The 22,526-nt window shown below is 37.9% G+C and overlaps 1 protein-coding gene across 8 annotated transcripts in view; it reads right to left on the reverse strand.

The window, feature by feature from the left end:
• The window catches only part of LOC118749016 (thyroid transcription factor 1), an 897,134-nt gene that overhangs the window by 595,853 nt on the left and 278,755 nt on the right, over positions 1-22,526 (reverse strand). For 4 of the 8 annotated variants that reach the window (XM_036483837.1, XM_036483833.1, XM_036483810.1 and 1 more), the window contains exons 2-3: positions 20,037-20,158; positions 8,488-8,950 (exon numbers count right to left, since the gene is read on the reverse strand). The exons of 1 other annotated variant lie outside the window; for it this stretch is intronic. In XM_036483837.1, coding sequence (XP_036339730.1) covers positions 8,488-8,909 — 422 coding nt within the window. In that variant the 5' untranslated portion in view covers positions 8,910-8,950; positions 20,037-20,158. The remainder of the gene's footprint in view (positions 1-8,487; positions 8,951-20,036; positions 20,159-22,526) is intronic. 3 more of the 8 variants (XM_036483820.1, XM_036483832.1, XM_036483844.1) reach the window with 2 other exon arrangements.

Raw genomic sequence — 22,526 nt, forward strand, 5'->3', positions numbered from 1 at the left:
TGTATGACGTTTTCCTAAAATTTAGGACCCGTGTAAATTGGCAACCCTATGTCATATCGGCAAAATATGCTGCACGTATATTCATGTCACCTAGACCTTTAATCTCTTCAACACGCGCACAGAGGTGGCCGCGGTGACACGAAATGCCTCATTTGTTAATTTCTAAATGTTCTACAAAATTTGAAATTTTGATTAGCATGTTTTTTTTAGATAGTAGCATATATGTAATACTTCTATTAGCAGTACGTTGAAAGTACATCCGCCAACATTAGAGTGCAGATATATAATGATAGAACGAGAAAACCAACCAACCAATGTACCCAGAATGACGTTTGAAGAGAATAAAAATTCAGGAGCGGTGCAGTAACCGTCAATATTTTACAAAATTAAATTTTAATTAAAGCAAAAAAAAATTTGTGGAACTTTTGAACAAAAAAGTAAGGAAAAAGAAATCGTATTGCACGCGTCAGTATGTTATGCTGTTTACTTAAAAATTCATCAGGGAAAACGGGCAGACGCTACATGCTGGCTAAGGTGCTGGAAAGGAAGGCACGGATCCTCTCATCCTATCTTTTAGGAGTGGTTACGGTGATCGCCTCAAGTGTAACTTACACATCTCTTGCTGCTTATTCAAATCCGCCGGTTACCACAAAGCTCGCCCCAATCACGTTCAGGGAAAAAGTTTTGGTTATTTTATTTTTCTATTTTTTAATATTTGGTTTGTTTGTAATAGTTCACAAATATACATTTATACCAAAACAAGCAAACATTTATTTGATAGGCTGTCTCCCTTTGATTGCAGAATAAATCCACATTGTGAAGATACGTTACTACCAATATAGAAGTATTACATATATGGATAGTAAGCTATATTCTTATAAAAAAATTTTTTATTTTTTTTTAATTTGTTTTTATTTATTGAATCTGCCCTGCCTAAGAGCCTAACAATAAGTTTTCGAATCTTAATCTATTCACTTAATTTACATCCCCTAGTTGGGATGAGTATTTTCTTAACTGGCCCTAAGAAAAGATTACGACTGGGCTGGTAAGTCATTCCTACGTAGTCTTGAGGTCCTGTTGACACGCAATAAAGATCTTGCTAAATGATTTGGGTGCGCTAAAAGCTTCGATACATATTTCGTCTTCCGTTGTTCTATTTCGGTTCGTACTTCTGGTATTCTCAAGTCGCGGTGAATGTTCTCATTTCGCATATACCAAGGTGCTCCGGTGATTGTTCGAAGGATTTTAGATTGCGCACGACGAAGGATTTCGATGTTGCTGCTGCTCGCGTTTCCCCATAACTCACATCCATAGGTCCATATCGGTTTTAAAACTGTATTGTAAATAAGCACTTTATACTCCAGACTCAGGGGTGAGCGAGAGTTAATAAGCCAGTGGAGAGAATTAGCCTTCAGCTTGAGATGAGTCCTTTTAGCCACTATGTGGTTTCGCCTGTCCAGGTGGACCCCTAGGTAAGTGACATGATTGCTTTGTGGTATTTGTACGTTGTTTAAAGTCAAGGGCGGAGAGTTAATCTTATTCAGTGTAAATGTAACTTGCTTACATTTTTGCTCGTTAACCTTTATTCGCCAGTTTGCGAGCCAATTGGCAACAGCTTCCATATGATTGCCTAGGAGCACAGTTGCTTGGAGCGACTGATTATGGCAGTGTCATCGGCAAAAGTGGACATTATCAGTCGGTCGTTTGTAGGAATATCCGCGGTGTATAAGACATACAACATCGGGCCAAGGACACTGCCTTGTGGCACTCCAGCTTCGATTGCATGGGCTTCAGAAATGGTGGTGTTACATCGAACTGCAAACTTTCGATTATAAAGGTATGACTTAAGCAGTTTGTGTGTGCTTTGTGGGAGTAGCATTTGTATTTTATACATAAGACCATCTAGCCAGACGCGGTCAAATGCTTGGGCGACGTCAAGAAATATTGCAGCGCAATATTCCCTCTTTTCAAACGCTGTTCGGATTTCGGTTGTTATGCGATTTACCTGCTCGATTGTTCCATGTTTTTCCCTGAAGCCAAATTGGTGAAGTGGTATTATATTGCGGGCTTGCAGATGTGGGGAGATGCGCAGCATAAGAAGTTTTTCGAATAATTTCGACATACACGGTAGCAGGCTGATGGGCCTATATGAAGATGGCTGCGTTTTGTCCTTTCCGGGCTTTGGTATCATCACAATAGTCGACTTTTTCCATTGGTGAGGGAAATGACAATGTTTAGTGATTGCGTTAAATAGCATACAGATGCAAAGTACAGCACAATTTGGTAGCTCAATAATCATTTTTGGGGTTATTAAGTCGTGCCCTGGGGCCTTATTTGGTTGCAGTTGATCCTTAATTACTTTTGAAATTTCTTCAGGTACAAATTTCAGCGGCTCAAATTTTGACACATTGGGTACGGGTGGAAATTGAAAATTATTAGTTGCGGGGTTTGGCCTAAAAACATTTTTCAGATGAGAAGCAAAGGTGTTTGCTTTTTCTGCGTCACTCCGAGCCCATTTGCTATTGTGGTCCCGTACTGGCATTTCAGTCTCTATTGGCGCATTTAGCTTGTGGTGTGCTTTCCATAACGAGTGCTTTGTGCTAGTCAGTGAGAGCTTTTGGATGTACCGGTACTGTGCGTACTGTTCCTCGTTCTTGAGGGCTCTCGTCAGTGCATGTGTGGCCGCCTTGAGCAGTTGTTTTGATGCTGGTGATCTATGAGTCTGCCATATCCGTCGTAGGCGTCGTTTTTCCAAGACAAGCATTTCAATTTTCCTATTGGTTAAATTATATTTTTTATTTTGCACATAACCTTTCTGGGGTGTGGAAATGCTAGCGGCTGCTCTAAGTGTAGATTCAAGAGCGGCTATGGAGTTTTCAATATCGGTCGGCGTATCTAAATTTGGATCGATCTATATGCGCACTGATATATTTTTTATACTTTAACCAATTTGTAGCCCTTGTCGTGAGCATATAGGGTGACTCTTTTTCTTGCGGCTGATGCCACAAGGTGAAAAGTACAGGTGAGTGGTCTGATGAGAGATCTGCAACTGATTCGGTACTAATAAGGCCGCGAGGAATTTTCCTTCTCACCGCAAAGTCAATCAAATCTGGCAACTTTTGCGGGTCTGCCGGCCAATATGTAGGCTTTCCAGGAGAAGCGTAATCGAGTTTGTTTCTTCTACATATAAGCGCGTTATATAATTGCTTGCCTTTAGGGTTGGACAAGCGTGAGCCCCAGTGAGGGTGCTTCGCATTATAATCACCTGCAGCAAGGAAGCGCTCTCCCAGCGAACTGAGGAAATCCATAAACTGTTTTTCTGTTATCGTGAAACGCGGAGGACAATAAACCGCGGGCAGCGTAATATCACCTTGCTTTGTTTGTACGCATATTGATGTTGCTTGCAGATAATTCTCGGCAATTCCAGTCAAATGATGGTGTTTAATCCGGTTTCTGACTAAAATACCAGTTCCGCCATGCGCCTTTCCATCTGGATGATTCGTGCAATAAAAGGTATATCCCGAAATGTCAAAATTATATCTATTAGTTAGGTGTGTTTCAGCAAGGAGCATTATGTCAATTTCCTTGTCCTTAAGAAATTTTGACAGCTCTAGTTTGTGGCGAGGAATGCCATTTGCATTCCAGAGGGCTATTTTAAGTAAGGTCATTATCTTGTTTGCTGAGTAGCAAGCAGGTTGAGCAGCGTACTTTGATTTCGCATGAGTTCTTGCATTGTGTTTTGCATGAAAGTCATGAAATTCATCTTTGTTGCATCGACGCTATCATAGCTTCGATATTGGATTGTTTACCATATTGTGCATGGGGATGCTGTTCTTGCGGTACATTATGAGTACGTATGGAAGCCACCCGTTGGTTGATCCGGTTTTTTAACTCCTTATAGACTGGACAGCCTCTGTAGTTTGCTGTGTGATTTCCACCGCAGTTACCACATTTTTTTTGCACGCGGATCTTCTTTGTTTGATGTGCAAGTGGCAGAGACATGTAGCTCTCCACAAGCTACGCACACTGAGCGAAGCGTGCAGTAAGACCTAGTATGACCATACTCCTGGCAGTTGGTGCATTGTACAGGGCCATTTCTCTTATGCGGTTCTTCCACAGTTATCCTACGATGCAGCAGATATTGTAATTTATAAATTGGATGCACATCGTTTTTGCCCAGAGGTTTGTTTTCAGGCTCGAGCTCAACTTTAAACATAGGTTGAGGGATTTTGTTCCTATTAAAAATATTCACAGCAGCTTTTGGATTGAAACCTTGTTCTTTAAGTGCTTCCAAAACTTCCACAGCTTCAACGCTTGGTTCGATACCTTTAATTACAATTTGTAGACCTTTTGCACTTTTAAGTTGGTATGTATAAAATTTTGTGTTTGTGTCATTCAGGTATTTGGACACTGTTCGAAAATCCTGTTCGGAATAAATTTGTACTTTAGTTTCGCGAATATTTCCCTTAGATAGTGGGATAATATGAAACTTATTACTACCGATTAGCTGTGTGAATTTTTTTACAAGAGCGCTTGGATTCTCTTCTCTTATAAAAATGGGCGGAGGTTTGGCATTAGTAGCTTTTGCAGCACCTTCAGAAATTTGGCTATTCACATCATCGGCATTGTCACTTAGCAGTGCAAATCTATTCGTACTGACTTGCTGAGTTGAGGTAAGGCGGTTTATTTTTGTCTTACTGCCCGTTGAATTTTGCGGACTAAGTTTTCTTTTCATTGTAACATAGCGGTCCATTCCAGTCTGTATGGCCGCATTTTTAGTTGTTTCGTTTTTCAACCTTTCTTGCGCTTTACCTTTGTTGCCAGTGCTTGCACTCAAGTTAATTTGTGCTTGTGCAGCAAGAATAGGCCGGGCTGTTGACACCGCTGTGCAGTCGGCAGGTACCGGTGTGTTTGTTGTTGTTGTTGGCGCGATAGAGGTAGTGAAACATGTCACTGTACTAGTTGTTGTTGCCGCTATATTTGGGGATATGTTATCGCTTACCGAATTTGATGTAAGCGTTGGGCGTAAAATGTGATACGGCACAGGTGAAGCGCACTCTTCACTCCAAGGCATCGGAGTCGTCAATGGTAAGTTTGGAGGACAAGTCCGCTGACCTGAATCTTGAGGGGGTTCGAGGGTTTTCGATGGATTGGGCTTTGCGCTTTCGCTGTCACTCTGGGACCGAATAGAGAAATATGCGTTGTTGCGTTGAACTGAAAGCCGGCGCTCATTTTGCTCGCGTTGCTTCTGAGCTCGGATTTCAGCTTGACTCATCGCTTTCTGTTTTCATTTGGTTTGTTTGTTTATTTTACTTACTTATTTATTTATTTTTTTATTTTTTTTTTGTTTTATTAAATAGCACAATATTTAATGACTACGGAGCGAACTTAAAAACACGTCCGCACTCTTCGAAACAACGCCAATAGCTTTTCCTATTTACATTCTCGCCACCACATTTATTGTGTGTATACATTTTTGCGATCATTTTTCAAGTATTTTTTTTTTGTTTTGCCTTAAATAAAACTATATTAAAAGATATTATGTAATTGTATCCTAAAAACGAAATTATATTTTGGATTCGAAGCTTTAGACATAACCCGATTTTCGTCCACAAAAATCTGGTCACCGCAAAATATCATACATTTTTTTTAACTGCTGATGGGAAGGCAGACTATACCGTCAGCTGGTATGACGCTATTGGTATTTCTACTGGCTAATCCAGATGCATAGTCTTACAATTTACATTTGGTGAGACAACGCCATGCTCAAAATGCCAGTTGCTAGCATGGAAAGAGGATAGTAGATGAACTAGCAGTATTCTACATAGTAACATTCCTTGCATGGTATGGTGTATACGTGCAAGACATTCCAGCAGAAAAAAATTATCAATTGATAAAAAATAACTCACTTGTAGTTAGCTTTTTTGCGGGATTTCTATAAAATATATAACCCGCAGTTAGCTACAAAAAGTTAACTTGAAACTAGTTGACAAGTAGTGCAGGAGTAATGAAGGAGACTGTTTTCTTTAAACGCGTTTCTATTTAAATATCCTGCAAATACTTTTTCGAATTGAGGACAAATAAAAGGAGGATCGAAATTTCATATTATCATTTTGAAGTTATACTCACGGAGTTCGAATATGGGACCACCTACAGCAGAATATGGGAACAAATATGAAATGTAAAAAATAAAGTAAATAAAAAAAATTAAATAAAAATAAAATTTTTCCTGTTGATATTTTATGTCCAAAAGTAGTTAGTTACAAGTTAGTTACATCAAATTCAGAGAGAACCACCCTTGACTACATCTAATGCAGGGGTAACCACCCTTGACTATTTCGCGGCCATCGCCATAGAAATATAGTCAAAGAATATATACAAATAATAAATGACTTTTCGCTCCTTCCTAATCAACTTAAAGTTAGCTTATAGTTAGATCCATTTCCTGCAGGAATACTAGGTAAAATCCTGCAAATGCTCAATATATTTTACTTTTTAATGGGGGTAGTTGTAATGTGCAAGTGTATACATATATGTACATACATTAATTTTCCGTAATATACTACAAAGTTCGCTGTCTTAATACTTTAAATATTGATAAACTGAATATAGTTTTTTTTTATTTTTTTTTTCAGTACATTCATTTCATGATTACAAAGTGCAAGAAGATACTACGTAATTAATGAAACCAAAAGTAAATCAAAGTTCACACTTTCCGTAACAAAATCCCAAGGGATTTTAAGCCTATAGATCTGGTTTATTTTTCATGCGTATTTAAAATTGGTGACCCTGCATACAGGAAAAAATCGTAAAATTCGATCAAATAATAAAACTAATCTGGAAAGTTATGGTATACTACTGTTTTCTGGGTCGAGAATATATTTGTAATGTTTTTTTTACCTAAAACCACCGCTGGGTGGGCCTGTGGTAAAATTTTTGCTATTTTTTATGGTTTTTCATCGAAAAATAGTGTTTTTACTGTTTTTAAGGCTGAGTACTGCATTATTTATTCTATTCTCTATTTCTAATTCTAAGAGTTATGATAGATGTTAAAAAGAATGTTTGTTGAAAAAGGAAGTGTTATCGTGATAAAAAGTGTTTATGTGAAATATTTTATAAGGAAAAATAAAATTTTTATAGGTAAAAAGACTCCTAATTAGAAAATATTGTATTCTATTAAAACTACAAAGTTTTTTATATATACCTTAAAAAAATTATATTATGAAAGTTCTGGCATACTAAAATATTCCATATACCTTTCTTTCACACTGTTGCTTATATCAGTCAGACTGCTTACTATGTTAAGTTTCCCACAAACGTAACAATAATATCGCAAATTTTCCAAACAGTTATTGATTTTTAATTAAATTATTTCACAATACACAAAAACACAATAGGGATGTTCAGGATGTTGTGGAAATGGTATTGGATTTGCAGTTGGAATTTCATTTGCAAATTTTATGCTGGCTGCCATGGCAACCGTGTGGATTATATCGTTGTGAATTTACAAACGCAACGAATATGAAAATACAAGAGCATATGCACAAGATGCTGAACAGCCCTAATGCTAAGATTTTTTTTTGCTGCTGTCGTTAGCACTGCGTGTAAACAAAAGTAAAAGTAATGAGTTTAGTGTTAAGTTGGGTTGAAAAAATACAGTTCTAAATTGTTAGTTTTTTACATAATTTTTTAGCCATTTTTCTTGAGTACTTTCATATCATAATTTTTCTAGGTCTAAATAAAAAGTAAGAAATATTTTTTAATTAACAAAGTCTTTGTCACTATAAAAATGTAATTTTTTTCATAAAAAATTTCACATAAGCACATTTTAACACGACAATGCTATCTGTCTTTAACAAAAATAATGCAATGATCTTCTAGCATAACTTTAAAAACAATGAAACTGGCATAAATAATGGATTCCTCAGCCTTAAAAACAGTAAAAATACTATTTTTCGATAAAAACCCATAAAAGAAAGTAAAGACTGTACCACAGCGCGACCTAGCGTAAGTTTTAGTGAGTAATATACTATAAATTTCCAGAAAAACTTCATTATTTGATCGAATTTTACTCAATTTTTCCTGTATACGGGGTCAGCAACTTTTGATGCGCATAAAAAACCATATCTAGAGGCTAAACATCCCTTCGGGATTTTTCAATGGGAAGTGTAAGCTTTCATTTCCTTTTAGTTTTTAACCGACTTCCAAAAAAGGAGGAGGTTATCTGTTCGCGGGATATTTTCTTTTTTTATGTATGTAACAACGCATAACTTTGGGCCACGTCAACCGATATCGATAATTCTTTTTGCAACGGAAAGGTAGTGTCTCAGAGGTGGTACTCTGAGATCCTGGTTTAGATCCGATAATTTAATCAAGAAATATATAGATATATATTTTTTTTTTAAGTCGGATTTTTTTTTGCTAAAAATTACTTGTATCAAATACGGAGACATGAACGTCAATTTCGTATCACAGTGTTACAGTTACCTGTAGGGCGAAGGAGGGCTGCAATTTAACTCCAGTTTCCGATAAGATTCTTCAATTGGACTTAATATGTCAGTTACACTAAATGGCGTGGAATGGTTGCTATTGAATATGGTGCTATGATGCTGATTATGTAAACCTTGCATATGGTAAATATTAGAAAAGTTATTATGATGAGCCCCTGTAGTTGCTGCTGCCGAAGCAGCATGTGGAGGTGGTCCCACCGAAATATTATGCTTTAATAATTGTTGCTCCAGTTGATGGTGTGCTTGTATTGGTGCTGTAGGGGATATTTTTGGGGAGAGACTCATAACCAAGTCGACTCCATTCAGTTCCGTTAAAAGATTACCGCTGTCCTCAGTATTTGGATCCTCCGCAAAGGAATCTGAGTCGTTTGGCAATGTTATAATTACTGATGCTGACATACGCAAGATGAGGCATACAACTTAACGCATTAAAGGTAATTCTGAAAAAAAAACATTATAACTACAGTTAAAGCGGAAAATTAACTTCTTTATATTATGTTTGCTACATTTATAGACTTTTACAAGCATTTTAGTACAATCAATATAGAATTTTTAAAATTGGTATCCGGAAGTTGATTTGCATGGTGGCCAATTAAATGCTATGAGGTTAGTCATGACATACATATGTACATATGTATGTCAAACTTGATTTACGGTAGTTCGGAGGTTGTGAAATCGCAGTAATCTTGAAAGAAAGCGTGGCCAATATTTCTACTTAGTGGAACAGTCATTTAAGGTGCTCAACAAAACCATACCCAAACGTTAGTATTCAGATGTATATATCGTCACCAGACACGAATAAAGGCGCGAGCTCAAAAGTGTACCTCGAAAAGAGGCGTATAAAAAAACATCAGCGAAGAAAGACTCTTAACATAGTTCACGTCGAAGAAAGACGCGTTAAAATATTTGACGGCAAAGAAAAACGAGCAAACTTATTTTCGCGGTCAACTACTATATTTGCGGATGTAACAGAATAATAACTCCCCAAAAATATGCTGATTCTTGGCCTAATATAAATCTATAATTACGCGTCTTTCTTGGCCGTCAATTAGGTTACGCGTCTTTCTTCGCCGAAGTTTTCCTAAGCGTCATTTTTCGTAAACTTTTTTTACGCGTCTTTCTTCGCCGTCGTAACACTAGCGCGCCTTTATTCGAGTCTATTGACGATGTGTATATGTGTATGTATATGTTACCGGCCAAACTCGATCTTAGGGCAAACTTTTTTTTCCTTAATATATCCGTCCAATGTGGAAACAAGTTGGACACAACAATATTGTGGACTGCGTACCTAGATTTGTCCTGATGAGGGCTATTTTTTTGAAGTGGGGCCGAAGGCCGACTACACGGAAAGGTATTCCGCGCAAAAACACTGTGCCACGCCGACTAGTTCAGCCTAGGAAAAACTAGTTTGTCCTAAGATCGGGTTTGGCCTGTAACATATCATGCGTAGTTGTAGAAATGAATTGTGGTGGATCGTCAATAGGTGCATTCTTTTGCAACCGAGCTAAAAAAGAACACTCGCTTAAATGATGAAATAAATGCAAAGCAACAACACAAACTCGGCTATTTACCCGAGCTCAGCAAGGTCGGTTAAAAAATAAGCGACCGAAAGGGTAGTGTTTATAAGTGAAAAACTGCACTATTGTGAATTGTTAAGGGGAAAGTGGAGAGGGAAATTTTTGTTTTCGTATATACATGATTTATATTTTAAATTAGTATATAAATTAACGAACACGCGGAGCGTGTCCGAAAAAATTAAAGTTGGTTTCCCTAAGGATAATAATGAATACAAAATATTACTTAAAGCTATCGCTAAGTATCTAACGGCCCGAATTAATTGATTAGTTGCTGACGTTGCGCTTCCCACGATTTGCATTTTGGTTGCATAAAACCAATTGGTATCGCTTACGTTGCAGGTCAATTACCTGCATTGGCTACGCGCGTGTTTGACGAAGTGCGGCGTCAGCACATTCACATTAGTAAGTGTGTTGGCCCCCTTTAAACATCTGCGTCCCGCTGATGAATCGATTTTTGAAGAGGATCTTTGGTGTGGGTAGTTGGCTGATCCTGTTGTTGGTTTAGCCTACGAAAGTTGATTGTACTCGTAAGTTTTTTCCAGATGATGTAGCACACGGCTGCCAGGATTGTCAAGGCAATAGCGTCACAAATTAAGGAGAAGTGAAAATTATTACCAAGTTGCTTTAGATGGTGAATATTTTCTATGTTGAGCCCGTGGATGTAATCCAGATTTAAATTCAGCCCATCAATTGTAACGTTTACCAAAGCGGGTGGCAAAGCCTGCACTGTGCGTACTGATTTGCTGGTGAACGTTTGATTTCCCACCATGACCGTTTCATTATTTAATAAAATAACGTATGTTCCGTTGAGAACCGCGGAGCAGTTTCTCCGCTTCAATGGTCCTTGAAAGTTTATAGTAAATATTGTTGCATCGGCGATCATTTCAACAATTACGTCGTTGTTGGTTCAAAGTGGCATTTAGCATCGCCGCCCTTCACTAATCTAGCCAGGCATCCGTCTTCAGGAAGTTTTTCTTTAAAGATTTGGGTGAGCAGATTGTTGTATTGCTAATCGAAGGACAATCCTCGTTCAGTCCGAACGTTTCTTCTTTGTTTACCAGCATCTTCTTGTAACTAAGTTCAACGTGTTGTCCCCTCATGACAGCAGCGCTTGTTGTTAAAAGTCGGTAGCCATCTGGTTTGACTTTTGGTATTGATAGTATGTACAAAAGGATACTACTGTTTGAATACACGGAAGCCGCTCCGATGGTATTTTGATATGCCTGCCAATCTTCTTCTATTAAAAGTCTTTGTACCTCATCTCGATCAAGTAAGTTTGTGTTTATGATACCAGATTTTGCCATTTGGCACGCCTGCACGATCTCTGATACCTGTTCCTTCAGGATTAGCACTTTGCTAAAGTGCAGAAGCTCCAAATTCTCTTAGCTAATATTTTTGTTTATGGCGTTGATGTGTAGCATATTTCATTTGCTTTCACAATCGCTCCACGGGTAACGTTGAAGAGCTTTTCATTGACGCGGTACTGGGGGTTATTATTTACTACAACATCGTTCATGCTACGGAGGATGTAATCCCAATCTGCTGCATCTGGAGACCCGGCGATCCACTTCCATGCAGATCCAATCCAGTCAAAGGAACGTCTTCTTCGTGACTTACTTATTTGCAGATCGTCAAGTCGCAGCTTAGTTTGGTTTAGGTGGAATTGCAGCACAGTACGCACAGCTTCGCGTCTAATTTCGTGCTGCGTTGACTCGATCAATTTCTCCAACGCCATATTGAAGTAGTTAAGGTCGACCATATGGACTAAACTGAAGTGTCCGTTCAGAATCCAACCACGCCCATGTTCAATAGTGACCAGCGGGGAGTAGTAATTGTAAATATTAAGGCCGCAAACGCTAGATATTAAAAATAAACTGTCTTACCATCTTGATTGAGGAAAAAAAGCAAAAATGGGAATTTCTTAAATTGGCATTGGCCCGTTTCGACGCTTATTTCTCTCTTTTTTATTATACCTTTCATGAGCATGAAATGGTATTATAACTTTGGTCCGATGTTTGTAAGCACCAGAACAAAAAGAGATAGACCCATGAAAATCTATACTTATATGATCAGAACGTCGAGCTGAGTTGATGGAAAGAATCGTTCATAACCCCGTTACATAAAAGCGGTAGCAGATTTTCAGAGGAGAACTACATGGGAATAGCTAAGCTTTCTGCAATTCCTAAATTATTTGAAGCAATTATAACAAATCAGTTGACGCATTCCATCTTTTCTAGCATTTCATATAGTCAACATGGATTTTGCAAGGGCAAATCAACTTCTACAAATTTACTCGAATTAACATCCTACATCTCAAAAGCATTTAGTGAAAGCAAAACTGTTGATGTTATATATACTGACTTCAGTAAAGCATTTGACAAAGTGTGCCACTCGTTGCTCATCTACAAACTTGATCTTCTTGGTCTTCCACCTAATTTTCTACGTTGGATCTCTTCATACCTCTATGATAGATCACAAAGGGTAATGTTTAAAAATACTATCTCTGACGCCATTGATGTTACTTCAGGAGTCTCTCAAGGTAGCCACCTAGGCCCGGTTCTGTTCTTGCTTTTTATAAACGATATTTCTACAGATATACAATTTTCCAAAATTTTAATGTATGCAGATGATGTAAAGCTTTATAAATCGTACGTTTCAATTAAAGAAAGGTCTTTGCTACAATCAGACTTAGACAGCATGGCTTACTGGTGTCAAGTAAATCTTATGCCTCTAAATCTGAAGAAATGTAAAGTAATGAGCTTCTCGCGAAGAGCTGTTCATCCCACTTCTTATACAATAGGTAACCATAACCTGGAACAGGTATACAATTTTGTGGACCTTGGTATCACAATGGATCCTAAGCTTAATTTTAATCTTCATATTAATGTGACAGTCAACAAGGCTAAAGGTGTACTTGCATTTGTGAAACGATGGTCAAAAGAATTTTGTGACCCTTATATCACTAAAACCCTGTTTACAACATTAGTTAGACCAATTCCGGAATACGGTTCGGTGGTTTGGAATCCAAGGTATCAAATGTACTCAGACAAGATAGAATCAATTAAAAAACAATTCCTACTTTTTGCTTTAAGAAATTTCCGTTGGGATTCTCAATATAACCTTCCACCTTATACGAGCCGATTAAAACTTAATAATCTTCCTACACTTTCCAGCCGCAGGCAAATGCTTGGTACAATTTTTATACCCGAGCGCACTTGTGCACAAGGGTATTATAACTTTGTTCACATAACGGTTGTTTGTAACAGGCAAAACGAATCGAGATAGATATAGACAAATGTATACATAAATGATCAGGATGAAAAGAGGAATCGATTAAGCGGTGACTGTCTGTCCGTCCGTCCGTCCGTCCGTCTGTCCGTCCGTCTGTGCACACGATAACTCGAGTAAAAATTAAGATATCTTAACGAAACTTGGTACGTGTACTTCTTTCGGGCGTAGGACGGATGGTATTGAAAATGGACAAAATCGGACAATAACCACGCCTACCTCCCATATAACGGTAATTTTCAGAAATACGAAAACTGCGATATTTTAGTAACTACTGAAGATTATTAATTCAAAATTGACATTTACAATAATTTTTAGACGAAAAATAAGAATGGTATAAATTTTTGGAAAATGGGCGTAGCCACGCCCACTTATGGTAACATGTGTATATCTTGGTAACCACTACACCAATTTCTTCCAAACTTGGCACAGTTGTTGGCCTTGATACAGCATACTAAATGGCCGAAAATTAAAAAAATCGGAAAATAAGCACGCCCACATCCCATATAACGGTAATTTTCGGAAACACGAAAATTGCGATATTTTAGTAACTACTGAAGATTATTCACTCAAAATGTATATTTACAACAATTTTTAGAGGAAAACTAAGAATGTTATAAATTTATGGAAAATGGGCGTAGCCACGCCCACTTATGGTTACATGTGTATATCTTGGCAACCGCTGCACCGATTTCTTCCAAACTTGGCGCAGTTATTGACCTTGGTACAGGATACCAAAAGGCCGAAAAGTTTTAAATCGGACAATAACCACGCCCACATCTCATATAACGGTAATTTGGAGAAATACGAAATCTTCGATAAATCAGTAAATATTAAATCCAATTTATTCAAAATTGATGCTTGCAACAATTCCTTACCAGGAAATACGTCTATAATAAAATTTTGAAAAATGGGCGTGGCACCGCCCACTTATGATCACATATATGTATCTCGGTAACCGTTCTACCAATTTGTACCAAACTCGGTATTTTTATTGTGCTTGCTACATAAAAGCAAAACGATGAAAATTATTGAAATCGGACTAAAATTATGGCTTTTCATATAACTGTAAATTTTAGAAATGCTTTAAACGTCAATATTTTGAAATTTAAGGACGCTAATTTACTCAAAATTGATACACCCCGGCTTACCATGTAGCGGTAGCTTTCGGAAAGGTGAAAGTCATATATTTAATATTTGCGCCGGGTATTTAATGTTCGGCTCCGCCCGAACTTAGACTTTCTTACTTGTTATAGTTAAATTACTAACAGGCTCAATTTCTAGTCCGCTTCTTCTTGGCGAAGTTAGCCTTAATGTTCATCCGCGGGTATCAAGACACTTTTGCCCCCTATTTCTGAAAGCTTGTAAAACTAATTTTGAATTGCACGACCCACTCCGTTGCTTATTAACTCTCATTCTAGCACGTTTGATATATCAGATCCGCTTCTCAGCATTAAGAAATCGATACTGTCCTCTCTCAATAAATGAATCATTTAAATAAAGACATAAAATCGGCTGATGAATTTAGTTCTGTAGCTGAACAGTTTTAGATCTCGACACTGAACAAACTCCTGTCTATCGTGACTCGGCGCAAAAATTGAAAATACTGGTTCCGTACGTCATGCGGTAAAAACCGTTGGGATATTATTAAGGCGTCCATTTCAATGCAAGAGTAAATGTAAATTTTTTCTTTAATTAATTATTTTTTAACAGAATCAAGGCACGGGATACGCACTAAATATTTTTATAGCACAGTACGATAATGCAATAAAATTTTTCTTATTTAGCACACAGTGGCTCTTTAAATTTATATTTCTTTCATATGCGTTTTTTTCAGAGACCATAACGATTATAAGAAATAAAGTTAATTATTGCTCCATAATTATTATTGAACAATGGAAAAGTTGTTTTCGTCTCGCGGGACGATTATTTCAAGACGAATATTATTGACGTCTTCTCATAATAATTATATGGGCTTAATATTTTTTTTCGTCTCTCCGGACGTTTATTTCGAGACGAATATGATTTACGTCTTCTCATAATAATTAGATGGGCTTTTAATTTGTCGTCTTATTTCAAGACGAATATGATTGAATGAAAAAAATTTTTTTTTTAATTATAGTTGCATTTATTTGTTGGATCTGCTTATTTTACATCTATTAAGCCTAACAACAAGTTTAAAAATCTTACGTATAATTTTACAATAATGTAGCTCAAACCCTGGGGTTGAGCCCTGTTGGTTTAACGTCGCTCAATGAAAGGCTGGTAGATCTCTTCTTCGCAGGCGTGTTATATTTGTTGTGTTGCACAGGCCACTTGCTAGTGGATTTGGGTGGTTACGCAGTTTTATTTTGTATTTTTCTCTGCTGCTGTCGATTACAGATTTAACCATCGGTATACCAAGGTCTCTATGTATATTTTCATTGCGGACATACCCGGTGCTCCTGCTAAGGCCCTTAGCGTTTTAGATTGGAATCTTGGGATCCTGTCAATGTTGGTTGCACAGGTCGTACCCCACAGTTGAATACCATACATCCATATAGGCTTAGTCACTGTATTATATACAAGTACTTTATAATCTAGTTTCAGTTTTGATTTACTGTTTATAAGCCAGTTCACGCTAGCTGACTTTAGCTTCATTTGTGTAATCTTGGTTGATATGTGTTCTCGCCAAGTTAGTCTCATATCCAAGTGTATTCCTACATATGTCACCTCATTGGCTTGTAGAATATGGACATTATTTAATTTGATTGGGGGGCATCCTTGCGGTCTGAGTGAAAATGTTGTATGCTTACTCTTCTGTTCGTTGACTTTATACGCCAGTTTGCCAGCCATTCTTCTATGCCTAGTAAATGTTCCTCTAGTACTCTTGAAGCTCTGTTGGGACATTTATTACGACTTACTAAGGCGGTATCATCAGCGAAGGTGGATGTGAGTATATTCTCGCTAGTTGGAATATCTGAAGTGTAGATGATATACAGCATAGGCCCGAGTACACTACCTTGAGGAACGCCAGCCGTTATCGACATGTCTTCTGAAGTGAAATTAGATACATTAGCAGCAAATTTTCTGTCAGTTATGTATGATTCAAATATTTTATGGAATTCCGGCGGCAACAATTTTTTAATTTTATATATAAGACCGCCGTGCCACACTTTGTCGAATGCTTGTGCCACATCGAGAAAAATTCCAGAGCAGTACTCTCCGAGCTCAAATGCCCTTCTGATTTCATTTGTAATTCGACTAACTTGTTCAATTCTACCATGTTTTTCTCGGAAGCCAAATTGGTGTGCTGGTATTAAATTGCGTTCATGGAGAAAGGGAGATATCTTTGATAGGAGTACTTTCTCGAATACTTTGGAAAGACAGGGCAGTGAGCTGTGTTGCGTCTTTTCTAGGTTTGGCTATTTTGATTATCTTCGACCTTTTCCATGATTTCGGAAAGTAACCGAATTTGAGGATAGCGTTGAAAAGGTCAGAAAGAATTGCTAGTGCAACATTTGGTAGCTCTATTAGCATTTTCGGAGTTATAAAATCAGCACCCGGCGATTTCTTTGGATTAAGCTGCTTTACTATAGCTTTTACTTCTAAAGGGTTCGTCTTGCTAGGTGTGTATAGCTCATTTGTATTTTTGGTTAGCCGTGGCAGCCTGAAGTTGTTCGTTGGACAGTTTGGCTGAAACACATTCTTTAAATGGTGTGAAAAACACTCGGCTCTCTCCTGCTCACTGCGAGCCCAGGTTCCACTTTGGTTCCTAATTGGCATTTCTGTAGCCACTGATGGTTTCAAGTATTTTAGCGATTTCCATAGAGAGTATCTTTCAGTAGAATTCGGGGAAAGCTTCTTAATGTACCTTTGCAAGTTGCGATCCTCTGCACGTTTGAATGCTTGTTTCAATTTTCTACTGGCAGCTTTATACAGTAGCTGTGAGGTTGGTGAGCGATGGCTCTGCCACTGTCTTCTTAGGCGTCGCTTTTCTGCCACAAGTTTTTCTATTTCGGTATTTGTAACTGATGTATGCGTAGGTGGTACTTGGACTTGATTTGGTGTTGCCAGGGCAGCGGCTGAAGTAAAGGTTTCTTTAAAATGTTCAACAAGGGAGTCTATATCACGCTCGCAGTTAAGTGCAGCGTTTAATTTAAGGTGACTACTGATGTACTTTTTATATTTAAGCCAGTTGGTGTTACTTGAAGTTAGACGAGGCTCAATTTCGATATTTTGGGTCTGTTCATATAGTTTTATTAATATAGGGGAGTGATCGGATGATAGTTCAGGTAGAGTTTCTGCCGTTATGTTATTTCTGTATATGTTTCTCGTAATTGCGAAATCTATTAGGTCTGGTATCTTCTTTATATCGGTGGGCCAGTAAGTAGGTTTACCAGGAGATGTGACCTCTAGTCTATTGTGCCTGTTTATAATGGTATTGTATAGCTGCCGCCCTTTTGGGTTAATAAGGCGTGATCCCTAGTACGTATGCTTTTCGTTGAAGTCGCCTCCTGCCAGGAATCTATTACCCAGGCTATCAAAGAAATCTTTAAAGTCATTTTCAGAAATTAGCGAAACTAAAAAAGATATTTCTCGTAAATATTTATTATACAAAGACGAAAAAAATTTCTCTTAAAACAAGGCGACGTTTTTGATCCTAAATATTAGGATAATAATTATTTCCGGTCTCTGTTTTTTTTGTATTTCTCTTCTTTTTTGTTGTTGCTTGAAGTTACCGCTCTTTTCTTACACTTTGACAGTTTCCTACAAAATAACAAGAAAAGAACCGTAAATAGGTTTGTGAAACTTTTACCGTGTTCTGATGTGAACGGCGACATGTACTAGGTTGGCGTTTCACAGTCTTTAAATGCTTTGATTTCTGGTCAAGGAAGGGCTGTGTAATCCGTTTTAGTCGTCAACAATCAAACTGAAGGCAACCTCCTAAGGCACAGCTTGCTCCACAACATAATTTTGGACCTATCACAATCTCCAGTGTGTTCTGATGTGTACGCTGGAAGTGCCATCGAAATCAAGGAGTGGCAGCCGTGTTCTTATGTGAACGACAACGTGCACCCAAAACGGGCGTACCCAGACTAAGACTGGTGGCTATTGCAGGATCACAAAATATGTTAACCAATTGGCTTTGTTGTGGTGGATTCCGGCCTAGGAGTATAGGGACGCAGATCCGCCTAGCCAATAAGATTGCGCAAAGGTATCCAGTTCTGTGACCGTGGAGGCTTCAAAGGTTTTCACGTTCTAATTCTTTTGATATCGTTAAAATTTACACGTGTCGAAGATTTCACTTCCTTTCATTCTTTGTTATAATATTTGATTTAAGTATGTACCTGAGGGCCTTCGGGGTCACAGGACATTTTGCACTATTATTATTCCTGTATCAGCCAACAAGGACTGACAGGAGAGGACGTAGTAATTTGTAGTCTAAGCCTGAGGTTCATCGGGGTCACAGGACTTAGCAGTGTTGAGTTAATTAACTTATTGCCCTTATGAGCCTTTTTGACAGCTTTATTTTTATTATTTAAGTTGTTTGACCTATTCTAGGAAGAGGAGCTTTTATACTCTGGAGTGCCCCGTGGGGATCGCAGAGCTAAGCTAATATTATAAACCGGAAGGTCCCGATGGACCACGGTTTCGAAATATTTTGTTATGTGGATGTACAAGCCTTTTGTTATAATTTTAATTTTTTATATCACTTTTTTTGCACCAACACTTTGCCACTACCGCTTTATCACATCACTTTCCATCACCTGCAGCAATCATTCGGGAAGGATTCCCACAGTTAAGGGGATCCTTCCCAAAGGGGTCCCACGGTTAAGCAGGCTCCTCCCAAGGACCCACATTTCAGTGGGTCCCTGCTCGGGCACCACTTAACGAATACGCGGATGCGTGCCCGAAAAAATTAAAGTTGGGGCCACCCCGCGGCCCCAGGTTTCTCTAAGGATAGAAATGAAAAAGGAGATAAGCAGTACAAGTGTATATTTACCATTGAGCTCCCAAATAATAATGAATACAAAATATTACTTAAAGCTATCGCTAAGTATCTAAACGGCCCGAATTTATTGATTAGTAGCTGACGCTGCGCTTCCCACGATTTGCATTTTGTTTGTATAAAACCAATTGGTATCGCTTACGTTGCAGGTCAATTACCTGCACTGGCTATGCGCGTGTTTGGCGAAGTGCGGCGTCAGCACATTCACGTAAGTAAGTGTGTTGGCCCCCTTGTTAACTTATATATTACGTAGTATCTCGCATAATTACTCGTTTCTATTTTATTTGTGTCTAACTCCCGTTAAACTAATCACATGTTTTGCTTAAGCTGCTAAAAGGAAATTGTACCCGAGTGAGCGTTCTTTTGTTGCTCGTTTACAAAAAATGTTTCTAATGTATGGAAGAAAAATAAAGTTATCGAATCGAATGTTAACTCTTACAAAGCATGGCATTGGGGTAAGATTTAAATATACATATATTTTTGTTAACTTGTAGTTAAATATTTTTTTAAATTCTTTTTACATTCAAAAGTTTGAACCATTTCAGCCGCATATTCGGAATAAAACGCTAATGGGTAATTTCCACACAAAGTGCTATTTTTTGTCCCCCTTTTTTAAACGAAAAATCAAAAACAGCACTATACGATCCAAGTAATTAACCACCTACAAACCTGTAATTTTTGTTTTCCTGGGTTGGAGCTGCTTCCGCCGATGGAGTAAAAAGGCGAAGTGTTTAAGTTGTTTTCTTGTCTCTCCTACGCGTTTCGACACTCCCGTATCATCTTCACAGAGCCTGTTTTATGTAAACGGTAAACAATAAACATGAAGCAAACCATGATTAACAATGGAAAGTAATACATACATCTTCTATATATATAAAATAATAGCCGTTTTCGTTGCTCGGAGCTAACTCAAAAACTACTGCATATATTTCGGTCAAACTTTCAGAGGTTATACCTTGAATATATGGTCCTGGAAAACACGTCTACAAAAAATAAACCCGCTAGGTGGCGCGGGAGTCGAGTTATTTATAAAAGTCGTATTTATGAACCGATTTCGTAAGCATGGTGAAAAAAGCACTTGCGAAAAAGGACCAGCTAGGTGGTGCTGGAGTCGAGTTATTTATAAAAGAGGTATTTATGAACCTGTTTTTTTAATACACGTTCGAAGCGTTTAATGATAATTTTTTTTAATTCGAACCATATTCAGCCTTATCATGGTTTCCATGTACTTACTATGGGGGGAATCAAAACTTTCGCGTAAATTTTTTTTGGGCGAAACTTAGGATAAGGAAGATTACATACATAAAATGATAGCCATTTCCGTTTTTCGGACTAAACTCAAAAACCACTCAATAGAACCCAGTCAAATTGTCGAAGGTCCTATTATTTCGTTCAAATTCGCAGCGTTACTACCTGTATTATGAACAATTCCTTTGCTAAAAATGGACCCGCTGGAGTTTAGGTATTTAGAAAATCCGTGTTTTTTATAAATCTGATTGAAATTCATAATTCGTACTAATTTCATGACAACCAAAAATTTTGCAAAAGAGGACCCAATGGATAACGCTGCACCCGAATTATATAGAAAACCCCACGGGGTTTGTGTATCTTAGACGAATTTGTTTTTCACATGGCTAAATCAAGGATGCGTTTACACACTGTGTCAGCGTGATCTTGAATCTACCTCCGATTGACGAAGTTGCTCGAGGCGGCCGTTATTACAGCAGTAAGACTCAAAGAAACCAATTCATAAATATTAAGACGAATTGTAAAAGTGGGGAATTTACAAGGAAAGATTCGACCACATCTGTCCCAGAAGGAACACGATAGGTATATCAATGGCTTCATTTGAACGATATTCATGAGGTCATACGACTCATTTAGCCAAGGTACGCGAACACGTTTCATCCTGTGGGGCAGCGGGGATTCTTGGCCTTCCTATAATTGAAAACGCTCATCTGTGCTCTTGAGTTTCCGTATAAGGACTTTTATTGGCTTACATGGTACACCGGACCAATGCTGAAGTTGCATGATCATAGGAGAATATTACGCACGCTTGGCAGAGATATCACAGGTGGAAATAAGACCATAGGTAAATCGCATTACATCGAAAGGGATTAGTATTCCATATGGAAACACAGCGCTACTATTCTTGGCATATGTGTGAAGAGGATTCCGTTTTTTAGTCGTGTAAATTTAAACTAAAAAATTTTACAAAAGATCTTATTAGGCGCCGCGAGGCAAGCGGGCATTTGCTAGTAATTGTATATGTACGTACATCTAAATCTATATCTACAGTATTATATGAAATTGATTATATGGTAATTGTTTGTAACGACTTATTTCTCAAAGTACTAAACCGATTTTAACAATTATTTTTTTTTTTTAACGAAGCATTTGTAAAAAGAAACAGAGTGGCATACTTATGTTTTTATTCTTGGAAGATAAGCACCCTTTTTTGGGTGTAAAGTTACAAAAAATTACAAAGACGTACAAAAGCATAATAGCCAAGTTATGCGTACTTAGCTTTGCATGAGAATTGTAAGATAATGTTAAATTGGCTTTGCGTGTAAGCGGTTAGTCAGGGAGGGACAGTTGAAACTTTTGGTGTGGTAGTTGCGCTCTTTGAGAAGTAAATGCACAAACTCTCACTTCTCGTACAATATTAAAATAGCTTAGCGGGAAGACCTCTGACTCCAACATCGATGGATCGCGGTGGTGGCAGCTGTGATTCAGATTTAATAAATTTAATTTTAAATATTTTTAGTGAGCTTTGTACCTCGATTGTTTATTAGAAAAAATTTAAAAAGCACCAAAGTCTAAGCGGTAGAAGTTATAGCACTATTTCGAAGATCACCACATCTCCTCATCAGACTTCTTTTTTTCAGCAGGGATCGAACCTGCGTATTCGATATTCAAAGTCAGAAGCGTTAACCACTGAGCTATGTACATCCCGTAAACTCTTGTTGCTAATTCATTTACCTTATTCAACCAAGAGTTCGCTCTACTATAAACAATTTACAATGGCGTCCTTTATATACATCGAGGGGGCCATTAATAATGTCAGTGTAGATTCCATCCATGAGGCACTTATGGAAACAGGGATTGATCACTGTGTCCGGGCTTGGATAGTGTCTCTGCTAAGGAGCAGAGTAATAC

The sequence above is a fragment of the Rhagoletis pomonella genome, unplaced genomic scaffold (genome assembly GCF_013731165.1).
Source record: "Rhagoletis pomonella isolate Grant_MI unplaced genomic scaffold, Rhpom_1.0 Rhpom_scaffold_00001, whole genome shotgun sequence".
Taxonomy (NCBI): Eukaryota; Metazoa; Arthropoda; class Insecta; order Diptera; family Tephritidae; genus Rhagoletis; species Rhagoletis pomonella.